This window comes from Eleginops maclovinus, chromosome 13, assembly GCF_036324505.1.
Source record: "Eleginops maclovinus isolate JMC-PN-2008 ecotype Puerto Natales chromosome 13, JC_Emac_rtc_rv5, whole genome shotgun sequence".
Lineage (NCBI taxonomy): Eukaryota > Metazoa > Chordata > Actinopteri > Perciformes > Eleginopidae > Eleginops > Eleginops maclovinus.
The window spans coordinates 8,976,045-8,996,679 of NC_086361.1; the positions used below are offsets into that span (position 1 = coordinate 8,976,045).

The 20,635-nt window shown below is 41.8% G+C and overlaps 1 protein-coding gene across 2 annotated transcripts; it reads left to right on the plus strand.

The window, feature by feature from the left end:
• Positions 1 to 467: 467 nt before the first annotated feature.
• Positions 468 to 19,249, plus strand: ago4 (argonaute RISC component 4). 2 transcript variants are annotated; one of them, XM_063899924.1, is made up of 19 exons: positions 468 to 658; positions 6,548 to 6,719; positions 6,979 to 7,099; positions 7,425 to 7,606; positions 7,889 to 8,025; positions 8,681 to 8,815; positions 9,797 to 9,884; positions 10,006 to 10,153; positions 10,532 to 10,651; positions 10,828 to 10,989; positions 14,520 to 14,668; positions 15,480 to 15,664; positions 15,821 to 15,980; positions 16,152 to 16,332; positions 16,455 to 16,622; positions 16,993 to 17,127; positions 17,235 to 17,336; positions 17,930 to 18,129; positions 18,964 to 19,249. In XM_063899924.1, the coding sequence occupies exons 1-19, from the start codon at positions 640 to 642 to the stop codon at positions 19,070 to 19,072; spliced, it is 2,673 nt and encodes an 890-aa protein (XP_063755994.1). In that variant the 5' UTR covers positions 468 to 639; the 3' UTR covers positions 19,073 to 19,249. The 2 variants fall into 2 exon arrangements, with proteins under 2 accessions (XP_063755994.1, XP_063755995.1); XM_063899925.1 differs by having other exon boundaries at positions 14,535 to 14,668.
• The last annotated feature ends 1,386 nt before the right edge of the window (positions 19,250 to 20,635 follow it).

The window sequence follows — 20,635 nt, forward strand, 5'->3', positions numbered from 1 at the left end:
TCTTACATTAGAAATTCACTAGCCTAATCACTTGATTAATAAAACAAATAACTGAGTATTATTAGAACCAATGTACTTTACTTTCCAACCCTAATTTGATTTATTTTGCTCAAATATGAATTAATGTAACTACGTACATTTACTAATTTACAGTTTTAACAGTCACATTTTTAAGAAAGTGGATTTAAGTCAGTATTTACATTTTACGTTATACACATTTCGGAGTGAAATATTGCACTTTTTACTGCACTTAATTATGCCTGCAAGTATCTGCTTGATTGATATCAGTGATAAACAGAAAATGCATCAATGATTATAATCCATTTATTCAATCTATACAAGTAAACATGTAAATGCATGCACCCCCACCCCCTTTAAGTGCTGGTGAGGCACAGCAAATTACGCATGCGCACAGTTTACTCCACGGCTTCTAACTAGAGCATGCGCACTTACAAATCCCCAGAAGCAGCAGCAGCGGCGGTGGCTTGGGTCAGTTAGTTCAGTCAGCAGTCATCCACGCATCTATCTATATTCCCTTTTCTTAAATTAGCCACATTAAGCTTCGCGATACCGCCCCCAATATCAGCGTCGGTACGGAGCCGCCAGGCCGGGACAGAGACGGAGAGTGAGGCCTCGGCCATGGAAGCGCTCGGACCCGGTAAGAAATATGAGAGACACACAGCAGGCAGCGGGGAGAGATGGCCGTGTGTGGTGAGCGTGTTGCGCAAATGCGTCGCATCACTGGGGGCCGCGGCTGCAGCGAGGCCTTGACGCTCTGACGGGAAAACAAACCGAGGCCCAGCCCGTGTGTGTGTGCGCGCTGTATATGTGTGTCGGGCTTTATTTACACCGAGCGGGAGCCACGTTTTTTGTATGTACGAGGAGGGTTGGTGTTTATAAACGGTTATCGAGCAATGTCTGCGCGGTTTTATTTCTCTGAAGCACTCTGCCCGTCGTGTCGGTGCTGGCATTGTGTGAGTGGGGATTTAACCAGGACCTTCCTTCCTTCCCTTCCGCGTCGTAGTGTGTTTACGTTGTTTGTTCTCGATGTGTTTGTCTTTGCCCACACTATACGACTTAATTCCTACAACGAGGCCACACAATACCGTCGAAATATGTAAAAATATGCTCCTTTGTATCAAATAATTGCTGCTAAACCATCTAAATGTGTACCATCGCCATCAGGAACAGTGCGTCTCTTCGTACTGCCCTCCGTACAAGATGACAGCGATGGGTGGAAAACAAAATAAATGCCAATATAACGGACGTTACAGGCGTTGAAGGAGCATGTTTTGTGACTCATAAATTACTGGTTTTATGCGAGGCTGTCATTGGTTAAAGTGCCATGCGTTTGAGAGCCGAGCAGGGATGGATGGCGCTTTTATCGATCAGATCAGCCGGCCAGCTCCATAATATTCCCCTATATGATAACAAAGACACTTATTTTGCAGCGATGCAGTAACCTAACGATAAAGCTTGCGGAGAGATGGCAGCCAAACACCTGAACCTGCCCAGCGAAACAATGCATTCTTATTGCAAAATGAGTGGGTTTTTTTTGTTTTTTTTCAACATAGTTTCAAACCGTTTCCTCATTTTGATGGTGAAATTAGCCCTTAAACACACAACGAATTAAGTGCAGTTATCAGCCATTGAACCCTTGCATATCCACACACATTGTACACATGCTCTGGAAGAATGGTGGTGGTATAAGCTAGATGCCACCACTACACTGGAATGTAAGGAGACAACAATATTGTACAACCACCCACAGGTGTAAGTGCCACACATAATCGGTGCAGGCCATAAATAATAATCTATTATAACAGCAGCTTCTACATTGTAAACTTCACCAGGTCCTGTCAAGGGATAGCACATGCATTACCCTTATCACAACATATTTCGGGGAGGACTAGTATTGTAGTTTTTAGTCATTAATCATTTCTTACATTGAAAGGTGTAGTGTGGATTTAGGCTTGCTATTGTTCACACAATTTACTCACACTTGTAATGATAAACAGGAATACAGCAGTAATAATGTCAGACCTTTCATGCTCATTGCCTTGAATAGGATGCATTACACTGTGACAAGATCAAAATACGATCACAATTTGAATCGTGCATCTGACGACGCATTAAATGAAAGGATGCTGTAGTGCTTAGCATAGACAAACTACAGATAATATCAAACCCTGCATAGAATGACCCACGTGAGAAATTGGTGTTGACAAAGCAGGTTTTAAATATGGAAAATCAGCTGCCACTGATTTAAGTTTTAAGTGATTTCTACAAAATAATTGCATTTTTTAACCTATTGCTTCATTATGACAGGAGTTCTCTAGAAAGCTCCCCATAATGTAGTGTGTAACAATGTGATGGAGGTTGGGGGTGTCTTCACAGAGCAGCTTGTTAAACCGTTTTTTTTTGTTCGGTTTGGTAGAAACTGTTGAAGTGAGGTTCAAATCCGAACTTAATGCAGCTGAAACAAATACACTGACTGTCACAGGAAAGACGTTAATAGAGGTAACAATTAACTCAAGAGGGCGTGAACTGATGCGAAGATGAGCCCACTGATGTTGAAAATGTTACACAAGACCAAGAAATTCACAACTATTAGGAACTCCATTGCAAGAATATACATGCATTGATTGGTGGAAAAAGACAAAAGCCTCTAAGTTAATTAATAAAAACTATTACTGCTCAAATGTAGGTGTGTTTGACGGTAGTCTCAGCATGCTCTATTACACAAAGACTGGATGTGTTATTTAGCTGATGTGCTGCCAGTCAAGAAATGCATTCATTTGGACTGAAAATTGAGGCGACATTTATCTGATAACAGAATATTGCTTTTCTGGTCTGTCAGTTCAAATGAGTTGCGACTGTAGCTAAAGCTGTACATCAAGCTTCTCTTCATTGAGTGGCAGATATTTCCTTCTTGTGAATGGTCCCTTTTTCCTCCTCTAGCGTAGTATTGTTATCCAGGTGGCTGCAGGTGTGGGCGTCAGCACGCTCCCCTGCTGTTACTCTCTGACTCACCAGCAGGCCGAGCCATCATCATCCTCCTGCTTAGCTTAAGCCCAGTTGACTCTGCTTGATCTCACTGTGGTTACTTTGAACACACATAGCATTACAAGCTTCTACAGTGCACACGTAGTAAAACGTCTCTCCTTTAATGTCAGTACACCACACACAATTTCATCTTTTTAGACATTAGATCAGTGGAAAGTAAAAAAAAAAAAAAAAACTGGTTTGTGCAATATTGTGTTGCTCATTGAATCTCTTGGTGGTCTATTTTAGCTGAAAGATGCTCTTAGATTACATAAGGAGCAGAAACACTTACTTGGCTCCAGTGCCTCTGTCATTTTCCGCGCCAGGAAAAGCTAATTTCACTTCCTCTTTGTCTCAACGTAGCTGCAGCTCGGTGTCACTTAGAGCAGAAGCATCATTTTATGCGGGAAGCTTGCTTTTGCTTCACGAGTTGTTCAAATCAAGCCCTAAATGTGACTTTTGACAAGTCTGCAGTATTCCAAAGTTGATACCTAGATCTTTATTGATAAGAATGGTTCACATACCGGTTTAAATCAACTCAATATGCTTAAATTATTCCTGTAAAAGACTGCCTAAGTAATGTATAAACACACTTGGCAACAAGATTGCACATTTTTATCAAAATATGCTTGTGACAAAGAAACAAGTGAGTATTCAGTGAATAAATCACTTAAGAGCTGTCGTCTTGCGGACAAAATGTTCTGCATATTTGTAGCTTTAATTACATTTCTGATTAAGTAGCACTCTGTGATATTGCATGACCTCAATCTTAATGTGATGTTCCTCATGAATTTTGTCATATTAGGAGCTGTTGGTGAATTTTTGATGTTTGCTTGCCGGGGTAGCTATATCTTCCGCCCTTGACAGTTTGCTGCGCTTAAATAATCTCTGATACATAAATGTAGTGCTTTTATTCTCTGACCCAACGATTACCCTTTTACCTTGTTTGGAGCTACCTATGCTGGTAGGTTTTTGCTATCTTGATCTTTTGTTTTTATGCCATTTAGTTAGAGCTGAAACAATTAATTTGTTAGTCAATGGATAAAAAAATAAGAATTTAAAGCAAAAACCTTTTAAAAAAAAAGAGCAAAACATTCTCTTGTTTCAGCTTCTCAAGTGAGATGAGTTGAAGCTTTTGTTGTGTAGGATATGAGAAAGACCACTGAAGAGGCGTTCTCGTTTTTACTTTTCATATGTTAAGCAAACTCGACAATTATTTTCTCTGGCTGCAGGATTATGAGAATAGGTTGCTTTTCTTCATCTTAAAGGACAGCAAACTGATTATATGTGGGTTTTGTATGGTGTGTCCGACAAACAGTGAGGAAGAAATTACCTTTGGCTTAAGGATATAACTACATTTTATAAACTGAACTATTTATTAATATAATACAGGGGGAAAAAAGCATTTCAATCAACAGATTGCCCCCCTAACTCTGGTTAGGCGGTGTTGGCTGTGGTGAGCAGACAGGAAGTGGAGGAAGGATGAGTTCAGACATTTTATGTTGAGACACACACATTTCCAAGTGTAGTAGTGTGGCAGCTGAGGGGGCTATATTTAGGTACAGCTCTGCTTTTGGTGGAAGTGGAAGAGGAAGACCTCCGACTCTGTGGTGCTCACACACAGCAAAACCCACTCTGCAGGAAGTTTACACCAGCAGAGAAAAATGGAAACCCCTGTCCAATCGTTCCACCATACTTTTATACTTTGAATGGTATGATCCAGAGCTGTAACCCTGAGAAGATGTATTGACTGTCAAACTTCAGATATTTAGATAACCATGTGTTACTTTGCCAAATATAAATGAATTTCTTCTTGTAAATATATTATCTTGGGCATTCAGCCTCTTGGCAAAGGAAATGTTTAATATTTTCGGACATTTTGTCAAGCATGTTCAATTAATCGATGAAAAATAAATAACAAAAAAGCACAGCAGTTCTGCAATTTGCATCAGCTTTTTGAAAGGCCAGACTTCAGGTCAGAGGTTTAGTCTCAACTCTTAGGTAGTTTTTGTGTCGCTTGAGGTTGTGGTGTTTTTTTTTAAAACACCACAACCTGTTTTATCATTTGGAACTGTGTCATGAGCAACATAATGATGTAGTGAATGGTGGTATAATACAATCACGCTGATGGGTGATGGATATGGGGGAGGAGTGGGTGGTAGAAGGCAAGGGGAGGTGATTTGGGGCCCACGCTAGAAGAGGGCATGTTAGGAAGCGTGTTTTCAGGAAGCGATGGGGAGGTACCCGATTGTCCGTGCTCTTGCGCTTCACTTGCTAACTGGAGCGTAGAGTTCGGGAGGACCCCCGCAGTCCCCTAGCTGTCAGTTAACAAAAGCTGTGAGCAGCCTCCTCCAACCTCCTTCAATACCACCAACACAATGTTGATTTAATGTCGTTTGTGTATATATATATATATATTAAGTCCCAAAATTCAAAGCAAATATGAACTCTATGCGTTTCCTCTTTAAGGGATGCCTGGTCGGCCAAAATAAAGGAAGCGGATAGCATCACGGTGCCTCCTTATATAAACAAGTAGTGTTTATGTGTAAGCTTAGCTATATTTTAATTTCTTATTAGTCCTTTTCTTAGAATGTATATTCTTTGACTGTGTATGTAGCACCAATTCAAATTCCTCGTATGTCTACTTGGCAATAAACCTGATTTTGATTCTGACTCTAGTCAATGACTGAGATCTCGAGTGAATATATGTCTTGTTTTTAACTGAGGACTGCAATCACTGTGTTTTGTTCCCCCATAGCCTGCAGCTCTTTGTGTTACAATACAATCCCCACAAGCCCCACACCTGTCTTAGGTACCTGTGTATTCAGTATGTAATGTGTATGTGAGTTAAAAGCGTGTGTGTGTGTGTAACGGTAATCCCAGACCCTCTGTGTCACCCCTCCATATGTCCCTGCTGCTGTCTGTCTGAGAGGAGCTCCGTCTTTGTCTCGGCGTGAGGGGTGGGCGCCCCGTGTGTCTGGGTGGGGCTTGGGGGGTGGTGCCGAAGGGATAATTGGAGGTCATTGTTTCGCCAGCCCCCTTGTTGACCCATGTAGGTCAGAGGCCAGAGTCCCGGATCAATCAAGCCGTGTATCTGCGCCCCCGGGTCTATGAGAGCAGTTCAGTGCATTCAAGCAGGTGTCCCTGATGAGATGGTTCGCAACAAGCTGGGCGTTGCGTCGCACACATTCTGCTTGAAATGATGACGGTTTATTGCGGAGATAGGCGCGCACAATCTCACTGTCGCCACCTTTGTTCGCATTCAGAATGAATGCCAAACATGCTTTATTTGACGCTTTCATTTGTGGTGAGGAATCCATGCATTTCTTTAGAGTTGTTAGTCTTTACTGAGAGGAGCAAATTACTAATGGTGAATTAATTTAAGAGTGGTTTCAGGTATTCTTATGCAAAGTAGTGGCATGTCAATTAAAGTCCCTTTTTTAACTCAAAGACAGTGGTGACTCACAATCTTCTTCTTTTTTCTTTTCTCTGCTTCCTCCAGGCCCGCCCGCCCCTCCCTCTCTGTTCCAGCCTCCGCGGCGTCCCGGCCTCGGCACGGTGGGGAAACCCATCCGGCTCCTGGCAAACCACTTCCAGGTGCAGATTCCCAAGATTGATGTCTATCACTATGATATCGACATCAAGCCTGAGAAACGGCCTCGGAGGGTCAACAGGTAAATACCCACCAACGACAGCAAGATGCACACGATGTCGTAAATATTTAAAAATGTTGAAATGCAAGTAGCATCTGTAGCTATCATAACAGACTGCACAAGATGAAGTGCGGGAAGCTCTATATGCTTAAAAAATAGCAAAGTTAGAAGAAAAAAAAGCTTTTTGTTTTATTGCATTATAAAACTCCATGATTTTTTTTTTTACGTTGTCATGAGAAATGTATTTTTGGCTCAACGTCCCGTTGTACCCGTCTTCCAGGGAGGTGGTGGACACTATGGTGCGGCACTTCAAGATGCAGATCTTTGGAGACCGACAGCCGGGCTACGACGGGAAGAGGAACATGTACACCGCACATCCTCTGCCAATCGGGAGAGACAGGGTTGGTATTTCAAACAGATGACCCTCGTGTCACAAGCATGTGCAAAGAGTAACTTGTGTGACTGCTAAAAGACAGACAAGACTTTTACACACTATTGGATCTAAGAATATTTCAAATGAAAAAAATGGTTTAAATGTAAGCAGTAAGCACCTTTTTATACATGTTCATATTCTGAGCACTTCTTTCTGTGTTGCTCTCCTTATTTCAATCTACTTTGTCTTCAATCTCTCCCTGTCACATGCTCTCCAATCCATTTCCCTCCATTAATTATTTGTCTCGTCCTCCCACTCTATCCTCTTTCCCTCCTTCTCCTCTTCCTCTTCAGGTGGATCTGGAGGTGACTCTGCCGGGTGAGGGGAAAGATCAGACGTTCAAGGTGTCCCTGCAGTGGGTGTCCGTGGTCAGTCTTCAGATGCTGCTGGAAGCTTTGTCGGGTCACCTCAACGAGGTCCCCGAAGATTCGGTCCAGGCTCTGGATGTCATCACGCGGCACCTGCCTTCCATGAGGTACACTCATAACCTTTCCCTTTCTTTATAAACACATCACATCTTCTTCCACAGTTGTTGACAGAGTTATTGCTTTTTATCTCTTATTCGTCTGTATTACTTAATTTCCTGCTGTCTTGCGTCTCCCAGATCTAATTATATTAAGATCAAATAGCATTTTCCTGGGATTGATTCCCTCACAGCAGCTTTCATAGCAAGTGAACTACAGGGCACTGCATTCCTGAGATATTTGAGTGTCTGTGAATTGATTCATCATTCAAACGACTGTCTTTGTGCGCTCAGGTATACTCCTGTGGGGCGTTCGTTCTTCTCCCCTCCGGAGGGCTACTATCATCCTCTGGGTGGAGGCAGGGAGGTGTGGTTTGGTTTCCATCAGTCTGTCCGTCCCGCCATGTGGAACATGATGCTCAACATCGACGGTGAGTGGAGCGGATGATGAATCAAATCACATTTTTACACGTTTCCTTGGTCAAGACAGGCAGCAGCACATTAAACAACGTTTCAGATAAACAAACATGACTTTCAGATCATAGCATGACTGAAATAAAAGTAGACATTTTCTTTCAAACACTTGAAGAGACCAGCTCCGATAGACTGGAATCAATCTGTCAGTAATTCCTAGTCGAAGCAGCAACAGCTGCAAACCCTTGCCCTTTTCTTAACCACAGGACTGTTATTGGTCTGAACACTCATTAAAGCTGCCCTATTAGTCTTTTTGAGGTTTTAAGATTTTTAAGATAAGATGGAAGGTGTAGTTGAGAGGTGTGAGACAAACTATCTAATGTGATACTTTGAATCCACTTTAAGATGGATTGCTTGTTAGCCAAGATGTTGGTATCCACTTACTTATATTGTGGAGAGACGATTAGCAGTCAGTGGATGTTATTAATGAGATCCTTTGGCCCATTCATTACGGCTACAAGACATTTAATGAAGCTACATCCTCATTCCCCATTTCTTCTTTGGCCAGATTCGCTCTGTGGTATACACTACTATTTGTTAATGTCGTCTGCTTGTGCTATTGAATTTGAACGTAATTTGCTGAATCCTTTTCATATCTTTTCCTCCCCTCAGTGTCAGCGACAGCTTTCTACCGCGCTCAGCCTGTGATCGAGTTCATGTGCGAGGTGCTAGATATTCAGAACATCAACGAACAGACCAAACCACTGACTGACTCGCAGCGTGTCAAATTCACCAAGGAAATAAGAGGTGAGCACTCAAAACCAGCACACACACACATTATGCAAAACCAAAGGTGAAAGAAGACCAAGGTTTCCAGACATTCTAAACACAACTTGTGTGATTCACTTTCTATCAATGTCCTCACTAGATAACAGAAAGGTGTGGGCCTGCAGAGCACATGCATGTTTGTGTTTATGCAGTGTGTAAACTGTACAAAAAAAAGCTACACACGTAATAATGCTGTATACCAACCACACTACACACAGCTTAGCCTTAACCAAGGCTAAACACCTGTATCACACAAATGTATACAGTGTTTACTCTACTGTACAGTATTTAATTTAACTTGTTCTTTATCTTAATCTATCTTATTTGTGTGTGTTTGGCTTATTCCTGCAACTTACCTGCACTTTAATGTCTATTGGTCTATTTTATGTGATGTTATACTGTGTGTTGCATTGCTGGAGGACCCTTTCGTTGCCAAAACTACGCTGTAGCTAAAACAGCACAGACTTTGAACCATTGATTTTACTTCAAAGAATGGTGTTTCTCAAATCACAAAAAATGTCCTGAATATGGCTTTTAGATATAACTCACAATTTATTTTAATATAAGAAGATACTCCGGTGCCAAGTTTTTCTAATAACTTCAGTCTCTCTTTGGTTATTATTTATGCTTGACAGGGTGGAATTTCAAAAGTAATTTTCTACAGCAGACACTTGTAAGCTCTCTAAATTCTCCTCTGGTTTGTGTTTTTAGCCAAGTTGTTACAAATGTATAAAGGGAAACTAAAGACCTGCTTAAACACCCTGTACGACACGCTAATGGCTGTCTGGTCAGCATTAGTCTTTATCATGGCCTGAAGCAACAGCAAACAAACAAACAGAAGTGTGCGACTCCAACCTGCTCTATTTAAAAGATCTCAACATTTCTAATTGTAGCTAGTAGTCAATGGCAGAACCTTTCCCATGCCTCTATACCCGTTCTTTGTTGTTTGATTTTACCCAGGTTTGAAAGTTGAGGTCACACACTGTGGTCAAATGAAGAGGAAGTACCGTGTGTGCAATGTGACACGCCGACCTGCCAGCCACCAAACGTAAGTGCCGTCTCTCATTAGTTTATTCCCCTTCACGTGTCAGCATAGGACACTTTGTGTGTGTACTTTAAGCCATTTACAAATCATGCAACTCCAATACTTTTTTCTCTTTTCTTCACAGGTTCCCCTTACAACTTGAGAACGGCCAAGCCATGGAGTGTACCGTAGCTCAGTATTTCAAGCAGAAGTACAATCTGCAGCTCAAATATCCACATTTACCCTGCCTGCAAGTAGGGCAGGAACAGAAGCACACCTACCTACCCCTGGAGGTGAGAAGCACGCTAATATTATAGGGCTTTCCTCCACTTAACAAATGTTTAGTCCACTGACGCTCATGCGTTGTTTATTGACAAATTGATTCGTTCATTGATTTTATGACCATCTGAATGAACGACTATTGTTCAATTTTACACATGCATTCATACAAATTCCCACGACCACCTATAAAACGACACCAGGCGTAGCTTCAAGATCTCAAAGATAAAGGTCTTTTATGGAGATATCAAATTTAGTTATTGAGTTGTTTTTTCAGTAATTCAATAAATCAACAGAGCAAGCTATATAAAATCTTCTTGATTGTGGAAAAGTTGACAACCTGTAGACTTGATATTTGGTGGATTAATGAAACGTGTCTTCCTGCTCTGTAGGTCTGTAACATAGTAGCAGGCCAGCGCTGTATCAAGAAACTGACAGACAACCAGACGTCCACCATGATCAAAGCTACAGCTCGCTCCGCCCCCGACAGACAGGAAGAGATCAGTCGACTGGTGAGGAAATTAAGTTCTTGATTTCGAGTAATATTGAAAAAAACAAGGAAGATCATTGTTCCACACTTTCCGACATTTGATTTTTGTTTTCCTCATTTCAGTTTTTGTATCACTTTTTTTCTTCATACAATTCTCATTTTATCTCGTGCGACTCATTTCCCCAACTCTTTTCTCAGGTTAAAAGTAATAGCATGGTTGGGGGTCCGGACCCTTACCTGAAGGAATTTGGCATCGTTGTTCACAATGACATGACGGAAGTAACGGGGCGCGTCCTCCCTGCTCCCATGCTACAGTACGGGGGCCGCGTCAGTACCGACACAGGGAGAGACTGTGGCAGGGTGAGTACCGGGATGGGGCAGCACTGTTTGAGAGCTCGACTCACTGGGATGGGATAGGGCAGGGCGCATTAGGGTGAATGCTGGGAAATGGGGGTGGGTCCAGGCTTGCAAGGGTCACTTGCATTACAGAGCAAAATGGAGAAAGATTCATATTCAAATACTTTATTTTAAAATTGGCTATACCATTGACTATGAAATATAACCTCAAACAGTACACTTGCAGTGGGACGAGAAGAAAACATCCTTAACTTTTGTTAAGAGCAATAAACGTCAGACACTTAAAACAAAAATAAACATAAAACTGTTTGAACCACCTCTACCACTGTAATGGGCATCACATTTCTCCAGGTTGAACAGTGTTAGAAATATCGGGCTTCTTTAAAAACAATTGCAGGTACAAGCCGGTGTTCATAAATACAATCTAAGAATCCTAAGGTGCATTTCCGTAAAGAAACGTCCAATCACAGATCCTAAAATACTGATAATTGACTTGCTTTATATCCTAACTGAATTTGAGATGAATGTCGTTACAACTTTGATTTTCACATCTGATTGGCTCCTTCTCCATAGCAACAGTAGCAGAGGTTCATGGGTATTGTACTATTTAGAGTCGCCCACCATGCCAAATTGTTCAATAAAACAGGATTTCTTTCTTAAATAGGAAGTTTTAATATTAAAAAAAATTAATTATTTTTTTCCTACCTTTAGTAAGATTAGGGATGTCATTAAAGGAAACCCAGAATAAGGAAAAACACCAACAGATCCATCTTCTCCTCTAAATGCCGTGTATAACTTCAGGTGTTGACTAGATACAATATTTGACTTCAATATTTGACTTAAATATTTGCAGACCTGTAAAACCTTGAACTTGTCCCATGTTACCCAGTTGCACATCTCTGCAATTTTTCCCTTTACAGTTTTTAAATATATACAGTGGGGCAAAAAAGTATTTAGTCAGCCACCAATTGTGCAAGTTCTCCTATTTAAAAAGATGAGAGAGGCCTGTAATTTTTATCACAGGTATACCTCAACTATGAGAGACAGAATGGGGAAAACAATCCAGGAAATCACATTGTAGGATTTTTAATGAATTAATTGGTAAATTCCTCAGTAAAATAAGTATTTGGTCACCTACAAACAAGCAAGATTTCTGGCTCTCACAGACCTGTAACTTCTTCTTTAAGAGGCTCCTCTGTCCTCCACTCGTTACCTGTATTAATGGCACCTTTTTGAACTCGTTATCAGTATAAAAGACACCTGTCCACAACATCAAACAGTCATACTCCAAACTCCACTATGGCCAAGACCAAAGAGCTGTCAAAGGAGACCAGAGACAAAATTGTAGACCTGCACCAGGCTGGGAAAACTGAATCTGCAATAGGTAAGCAGCTTGGTGTGAAGAAATCAACTGTGGGAGCAATTATTAGAAAATGGAAGACATACAAGACCACTGCTAATCTCCCTCCATCTGGGGCTCCACGCAAGATCTCACCCCGTGGGGTCAAAATGATCACAAGAACGGTGAGCAAAAATCCCAGAACCACACGGGGGGACCTAGTGAATGACCTGCAGAGAGCTGGGACCAAAGTAACAGAGGCTACCATCAGTAACACACTACGCCGCCAGAGACTTAAATCCTGCAGTTCCAGACGTGTCCCCCTGCTTAAGCCAGTACATGTCCAGGCCCGTCTGAAGTTTGCTAGAGGGCATTTGGATGATCCAGAAGAGGATTGGGAGAATGTCATATGGTCAGATGAAACCAAAATAGAACTTTTTGGTAAAAACTCAACTCGTGGTGTTTGGAGGAGAAAGAATGCAGAGTTGCATCCAAAGAACACCATACCTACTGTGAAGCATGGGGGTGGAAACATCATGCTTTGGGGCTGTTTTTCTGCAAAGGGACCAGGACGACTGATCCGTGTAAAGGAAAGAATGAATGGGGAGATTTTGAGTGAAAACCTCCTTCCATCAGCAAGGGCACTGAAGATGAAGCGTGGCTGGGTCTTTCAGCATGACAATGATCCCAAACACATCGCCAGGGCAACGAAGGAGTGGCTTCGTAAGAAGCATTTCAAGGTCCTGGAGTGGCCTAGCCAGTCTCCAGATCTCAACCCCATAGAAAATCTTTGGAGGGAGTTGAAAGTCCGTGTTGCCCAGCGACAGCCCCAAAACATCACTGCTTTAGAGGAGATCTGCATGGAGGAATGGGCCAAAATACCAGCAACAGTGTGTGAAAACCTTGTGAAGACTTACAGAAAACGTTTGACCTCTGTCATTGCCAACAAAGGGTATATAACAAAGTATTGAGATGAACTTTTGTTATTGACCAAATACTTATTTTCCACAATAATTTGAAAATAAATTCTTTAAAAATCCTACAATGTGATTTCCTGGATTTTTTTTTCTCATTTTGTCTCTCATAGTTGAGGTATACCTATGATAAAGATAAAACTTTATTAATCCCTGTGGGAAACAAAAGGCCAGATTCTCCTGTTTCTTTCCACTTCATTAACAAATCTACTTTCACAGAAGTACAGAATCATTTTGCTTTGGTAAAATCAAAAAGCTCCTACGTTCCAGTGCCAAGCTAAAATCCTGCTATTGGTTTATTTACCCAAGATCCTATCACAACACTCTCTGGGCACCTTGCCTGCTGGGATATGGAGTCTAATCGGCTTCCAGTGAAATGCCTTTAAATGCAGACTGAAAGCCTTTTCCATTTCTGTGATCACTCGCTAGGAATGAAATACATCTCTCATTTTGAAATGGCTTACCGATGTTGGCAGACAAACAGTTCCATCAAAGTATTATCATAAAAAAAAATAAAGAGTACTTCCTGAAGTGACTGTATTTACAACATGTGAAGAGGCAGAAGCAGCAGTATATTTCATGTACACTGAGAATTATTTTCTTATTTTAACAGTCTGTACCTTATTAGGTAGTTTGAAATCCTGTGACTTTAATCCTGCCGTAGATCTTTTGAAGACTATCTTGTAATGAGATAAAGCTCTTAACTTTCCTTGGCACACAACTCAAGTAGTTGATTGTGGTGCCTTGTTTCGGAGAATAAGAGCCCTTAATGGCCTTTGACAAATCTTGTTGACTAAATTGAAATCCACTTTCCTTCAATTTGTATTCACAACCACACTGGAAGCAGGAGCACTCACCTAATGACGCGTCCTCCCAGAGATGCACTGCTGTTTGCTGCTCATGTCAGGACTCCTGATGTAAGAAGCTCTGACGACTGGATATTTGTACACAATACACACAATGCTCAACCTAAAAGTGTATTCACTTTGCGATGCAGAGTAACCCTGGGAATACAGAGAGTAGTTAAACAGTAAAACAGGCGTTCCAATGTGGTATAATAGTTTTTGAGGTTCAGCTATTACTGCCAGTGTCTGTATCTCTGCTGGACGGCTTTATAGCATTTTATTTGTCTGTATACAGGATTAAAAATGAAAGATTTAGGTTTGGCTGTAGTACCTGTTTATCGGCTCGCATACCCGGTAGATTGACTAAGAGAGTAGGGACTCTCTCCGCAGAACAAAACCGTGGCCACGCCCAACCAGGGCGTGTGGGACATGAGGGGGAAGCAGTTCTACGCCGGCATCGAGATCAAGGTCTGGGCCGTGGCCTGCTTCGCGCCGCAGAAACAGTGTCGAGAGGACCTGCTAAAGTAAGTCAACTGAACCTTTTTATCATGAGGCTTGTGCTTTAATCTATCACTTTGTGTATCACCATTAAAACACGTTTTAAAATGTTTAAGAAACCCCACACAGCTCAGTAAACAGTGAAATGTCGACTTTATTTGATCTTTTCAGTAAAATAGTAACGTTCATATTACGCCTTTTGATTGTTACAGTGTTGAACGTTCAAAGCACTTTGAAGTTACAGCATAAGTTTTAAATTGCTTACCAAGCATTGTAACTTTCATGAAACGCATTTCTCCGTCATGATCGGCTGTTTCAGTGAACGGCCGAATGTTGGGTCTTGGTAAAAGTTGCTGCCGCAAGGCATTGTGGGACAGCATTTTCTCCTTTCCTTTTGCAAAGAAAGGTCCAGCGTTTCCTAAGCTAAAGGAGGTTATAAAGGAAGTTTCAAAGCTGCATTCCTATCATCGACAGAATTCCAACAGCTCTTATCATGGCTGCCACTGAGGTACTTCCGGGTCATTTCGCTCCGTTAGGAACCTTCCTAAGCTAAACCGACTATTCGACTGCAATCACAGAAGAAAGTAAATGCCGATAGGGCCTTTGTACCTTAAATGATTCCCTTTTAATCCACGCTAGCAGCATGGCTCTGGATGGTAATGTCTTTTGGTTAGATGGTTCAACACTTTGGTCCAGACTTAAATATTTTCAACAACTATTGGCAAACACTGATGACAGATGATGTGTGAAACATTTATACCCTCTATATTGGATGTTATAAGTTGTTCTCTCCCTTATTCTGCTGGTTTCTCATGAGTATATTACACCCTTCAACAGGAGCTTTACTGACCAGTTGCGGAAGATCTCTAAGGATGCTGGGATGCCCATTCAAGGCCAGCCGTGTTTCTGTAAATACGCCCAAGGAGCTGACAGCGTGGAGCCCATGTTCAAACACCTCAAGATGTCTTACGTTGGTCTGCAGCTGATTGTGGTCATCCTGCCCGGAAAAACACCAGTCTATGGTGAGCTTTAAACTTTACTAGATAAGGAAAAAATAAAAGCAATTTCGGATATTAAGAGGGTCTCATATGTTGAAATGCGTTTGATTCCACAAGAAATTATTCTGTTTTTAAACAAATAGTTTTACATGGATTATCTCCCCTTTTTTTTGTCTCCAGCTGAGGTAAAGCGGGTGGGTGATACTCTGCTCGGCATGGCAACCCAGTGTGTGCAGGTGAAGAACGTGGTGAAGACGTCCCCTCAGACTCTCTCCAACCTCTGCCTCAAGATCAACGCCAAGCTAGGAGGCATCAACAACGTCCTGGTGCCTCACCAGAGGTCAGAAGGGATTTCCATTTTAGTTAGGGCCCCCCAGTAGAAATTACAGTTTTTGTAATCAATTTTCTCACTCTGTTTTCCCCTCTCTTAATGACAGCAGTATAGAAATAGAATGAAAATGATGTACAGGTCTGTAATTTGTTTTTTTCTTACGTCCTGTCCTTCGTCCAGGCCCTCTGTGTTCCAGCAGCCCGTCATCTTCCTTGGCGCAGACGTCACACATCCCCCAGCAGGCGATGGGAAGAAGCCGTCCATCGCGGCGGTGGTGGGCAGCATGGATGGTCACCCCAGCCGATACTGCGCCACGGTGCGAGTCCAGACGTCTAGGCAAGACATATCCCAGGTTTCAGCGGTACGTATTGGTTCTCCTAATAACTTTTCTTTCAATCATCCCAGTGTATCCAAGTTTGAATGCCTCACTTCAGGAGATCGAAGTTCCAGTCTGAAACATTTCTCAAACGTTGACTCTTACAGTGCCCTCCGCCTCCGACTCATCAGGAGCAGCTCTTCAGTCAGGAAGTGATCCAGGATTTGACCAACATGGTGCGAGAGCTGCTCATCCAGTTCTACAAGTCCACGCGCTTCAAGCCCACACGCATCATCTATTACCGAGGCGGAGTGTCTGAGGGACAGATGAAACAGGTGAGAGCTTTGCAGTCTTTTTTTTTTTTAAGCTTCTCAAGTTTTTTTCCTGCCTTTCTCCAGTTGATTTCTGCTTTATTTTTAGAGTCCAAAGGCAGTAATAGCAGCTGTGAGTCATGGTTAGAGGGGGCTGTCAAAACCATGTATTTTGGATTTGAATCTTTTAGTTTTTTTTTCCTTTTTATCATATTTCTTATATTTGCACTCTTCCCACTCTGTATCGTCAATGCAACCTATTGGTCATAGGATAAATAAAGTGCATCCCATCTGACACCTTCAGTTAAAATGGAACAAACGAAATACCACGAAAACATTATTTGCACTAGTAGTATTGCAACATTTTTCAATCGTGTGACTTTTTGTGTTTCAGGTGGCCTGGCCGGAGCTGATAGCCATCAGGAAGGCCTGCATCAGTCTGGAGGAGGACTACAGGCCGGGCATCACCTACATTGTTGTTCAGAAACGTCACCACACTCGCCTCTTCTGCTCTGACAAAGCTGAGAGGGTCAGTAGGAGTTAACTCTATCATGTGTGGTTTGAAATAGTTTTTTTGTTGTACAACTATTGTCCTGTGAAAATCTTAAATGCAATCTGATTGATCCTCTGCTGCAGGTGGGCAAGAGCGGTAACGTCCCAGCAGGCACCACGGTGGACAGCACCATCACACACCCGTCCGAGTTCGACTTCTACCTGTGCAGTCATGCTGGGATCCAGGTACACACATACTCACGTTTAAACAAGTTTTCAGAGATTCTGTGTGGTAAACTTACCTTTTACCTTAAGAAAACTAATGGAACTTTGCATTTGGTCCAGCTACAGTTCTACCAGTCATTTTTGAAAAAAATCTAAATTATCAGTGGACATTCTATAATATAACTATCTTTCCTCCGCCTCTGATAGTTGAAGATGTTATTTTAATGAATTTTAACCTCAGACTATGTTTTCGGTTTTAATCACTTGTCAGCTTAGAATTAAACAAATGTGGCTGCACACAGAAATTAGCAGAGGGTTATGCACACAGCAGATTGTGAGTTTACCTAATATAATGAGTAATAATTTCACAACTTTTTAAATGTTTAGTTATGTTTGAGTCCTTCGTGTTAAAGAAAGATTTTCTTTTACTTTTGCAATATTCTTAAAGTGGATAAAGTATGATCAATATGCAAAATGTGACTGTATTTAAGAAGAGCCTCTGTGGGGGTTTTCTACGAAAAAGATTTGTGTCAGAAAGTAGGCTTATTCTTATTATTACACTAGAATAAATGATCAGTCCTTAATTAACCTGTTTTTTCTCCGTCTTCCCTCAGGGAACCAGTCGTCCCTCCCACTACCACGTCCTGTGGGATGACAACTGCTTCACTGCCGATGAACTGCAGCTCCTCACCTACCAGCTGTGCCACACCTACGTCCGCTGCACCCGCTCCGTTTCCATCCCCGCTCCTGCCTACTACGCCAGGCTGGTGGCTTTCCGAGCCCGCTATCACCTGGTGGACAAAGACCATGACAGGTGAGCCACCATGGGATATCTCTGCTTCCAGATCAAAAACGATAATTTATTACGGGCGCTTCACGCTTTGTGTCCAATCATAGACGATCGGATAGTGTCGTCATGATACGGGAACTTCTAACTTCTGGCATACAATGCCTCAAAAATATAAGGCACATTAACAACATTGAGTTGCTTACTATTGCATTTTTTATTATATATATCATAATATGAATATAACAAGGCTTTAACTTAATTTCTCAATATAATCTCTATATTTTAAACATTTTGTCAACTCACTTTTGGAGCAAAGAGTGAGAAAATGCAGCGGCCATAATTGTGTCGAGACTGTAAAATATTGAAATGGTTTCAATATTTTGAATAGATTTATGTATAAAGAAAACAACATTTTGGACCTCATTTCCAAGGCTGTATCTTGGCTAATGCGTTTATTCAACAGTTTCTTCTCAAAGACTCATGCAAAATAAACACTGGTTCACTCAAAAAGTACTCTTAAGTACTTAGTTTCTTAAATGTCATAACAATACCACAATAAGTCAACTCAGACCTAAATCACTAGTTTAGTCGACCAGTCTATTTGGTTGGATGTGCCTCTATGACATCTATTATTTTGTCTTTGAAGCCTTTTATAATATGCTTTAAAGCGTAAATATAAAAAGGTCTGCACTGTTATGAAGAGGAGAGGCAAAGCACTTGTGTTTTCAGAAGACCGACACGGAATCATTTACTTTCAATCAGCTCCTGCTTCCTTCCCTGTGCCCTGTATCCCCTGCATTTCTGTGATTTGATCCTTCCTGACAGTAAGAGTAACCTCTGCCTCCTTCTGTCTCACAGCGCTGAAGGGAGTCACGTGTCGGGCCAGAGTAACGGCCGGGACCCGCAGGCGTTGGCCAAGGCGGTCCAGATCCACTATGACACCCAGCACACCATGTACTTCGCCTGAGCTAGCGAGCATTTCAGCCAGTCCACCCGCGGATTCCCTTTCTTCTTCTTCTTTCCTCTCTTAGTCTTTTAATCTCTTATTTGCCAGTCCTTCTATTTTCCTCTCCCACATCTTTGTAGTCTATCTCATTCTCTTCCCACTCTACATTTTTCTGAATCTGCACCAAAGCGGCTCTTGAAGGGGTGGGTGGGGGTGGGGGTGGGGGGGGGGGGAGAATCTGCTGTGTCCCAAAGTCCAGCAGGTTTTTTTACTACACGGAACAATTTCTAACCAGCGTTCCCAAATCGAGCCGCCTCAAAAACCAGCAATCAAGCACTGCGAACCCCGAGGGTTTCCAATGCACAAAAAGAAGAAAAAAAACACGAAAAAACAAAAACAAACCACACACACACACACACACACACACACAGCACACACACATACATACATACATACATACATACATACATACATACATACATACTACACGTTGAGCCATTTCCTTTGAGTTTGTTTTTGTTTTTTCTATTTGAATGTCTGCACTCTTGCGTTTGTAAGATACACTGAGCGAGGGAGTGGACGGCACAGTGTGTGTCAGCGCAGCTCTTTAGCTCTCCCAGCTAAGCAGGACTCTTATCTACTTTTACCTCAAAGCCCCTTTGGGCAAAAATCTGTCACAAGGTCTTGGGTTTATTGGGTGGTCTGGAGGGAAACTCTACGCGAAAAAGAGACGGAGGGGGAGTCGACCTTTTTGAGAATGATATATATATTTTTTTTTTCCTTTTTATGAGCGTGTGTTTTAACTTTTTCTCCTTTTAACGGTCTTTAACAAGCGAGGTGACCTGGGTGTCCATGCCCATTACTATTTTCCTCCCATCATAGCGAAGAATACGCCAGTCTGTATGTATGCGTGTGAGTGTTTTTGTGTGTGTGTGCATCTGTATATACATGTACTGCTGTATGAGAGTGTGTGCATGTGTGTTTCATGGCAGGCCACTGAATTGTAAAGGGAAATCAAGGAGATAACTGCTGTAAATGCCTCAGATTTGTTGTTTTTATATTCACACATACAGTACATATAAGCATATATTTACATCTATAGAGCAACTTTGAGACATATGACTTAATCAGGCCTCACAGAGGCGGGTGTGGTTTTTTTTGTAGCAGTCCTGGGTCACTTATTAGTTGAAATGCTTTGGATCGCCTTTTTAACATGCGCGTCATCGATCAGGATTCCACACATTTTGGGAGCCAGATGTTTCTTTTGTGCATCAAAACAGTTTTGAATCCCAGAAAAAAGCAACTTATTTCATTTCAAGTAGTAAGTGAAGTCAGGTCTGACTGTAGCAGTGGTAACCGTGGTCTGGCTCAGCATTGGGACCTTTTGAACGGCTGAAGGCATTCAACGCAGAGTAGGGTCTTTATCAGTCCCGCAGTTTGTGTGGAAAGCAGGATTTTTTTTTTCTTTGGACCTGAAAGATTATATGATGACACTGCTGGACGTTGCTTTTATTTTTTTTATTTTTTAGATGTAGTATCAAGGGCCGGAAAACCAACGTAGTTTTTGTTTTAGGTCTCCTTTGC

Bases quoted from the DNA above. Each gene is read 5' to 3' on its own strand.
- ago4 (XM_063899924.1), top strand. The intron at 6,720-6,978 runs GTAAATACCCAC...CCCGTCTTCCAG, and splicing joins CGGCCTCGGAGGGTCAACAG to GGAGGTGGTGGACACTATGG. The intron at 10,154-10,531 runs GTGAGAAGCACG...CCTGCTCTGTAG, and splicing joins ACACCTACCTACCCCTGGAG to GTCTGTAACATAGTAGCAGG.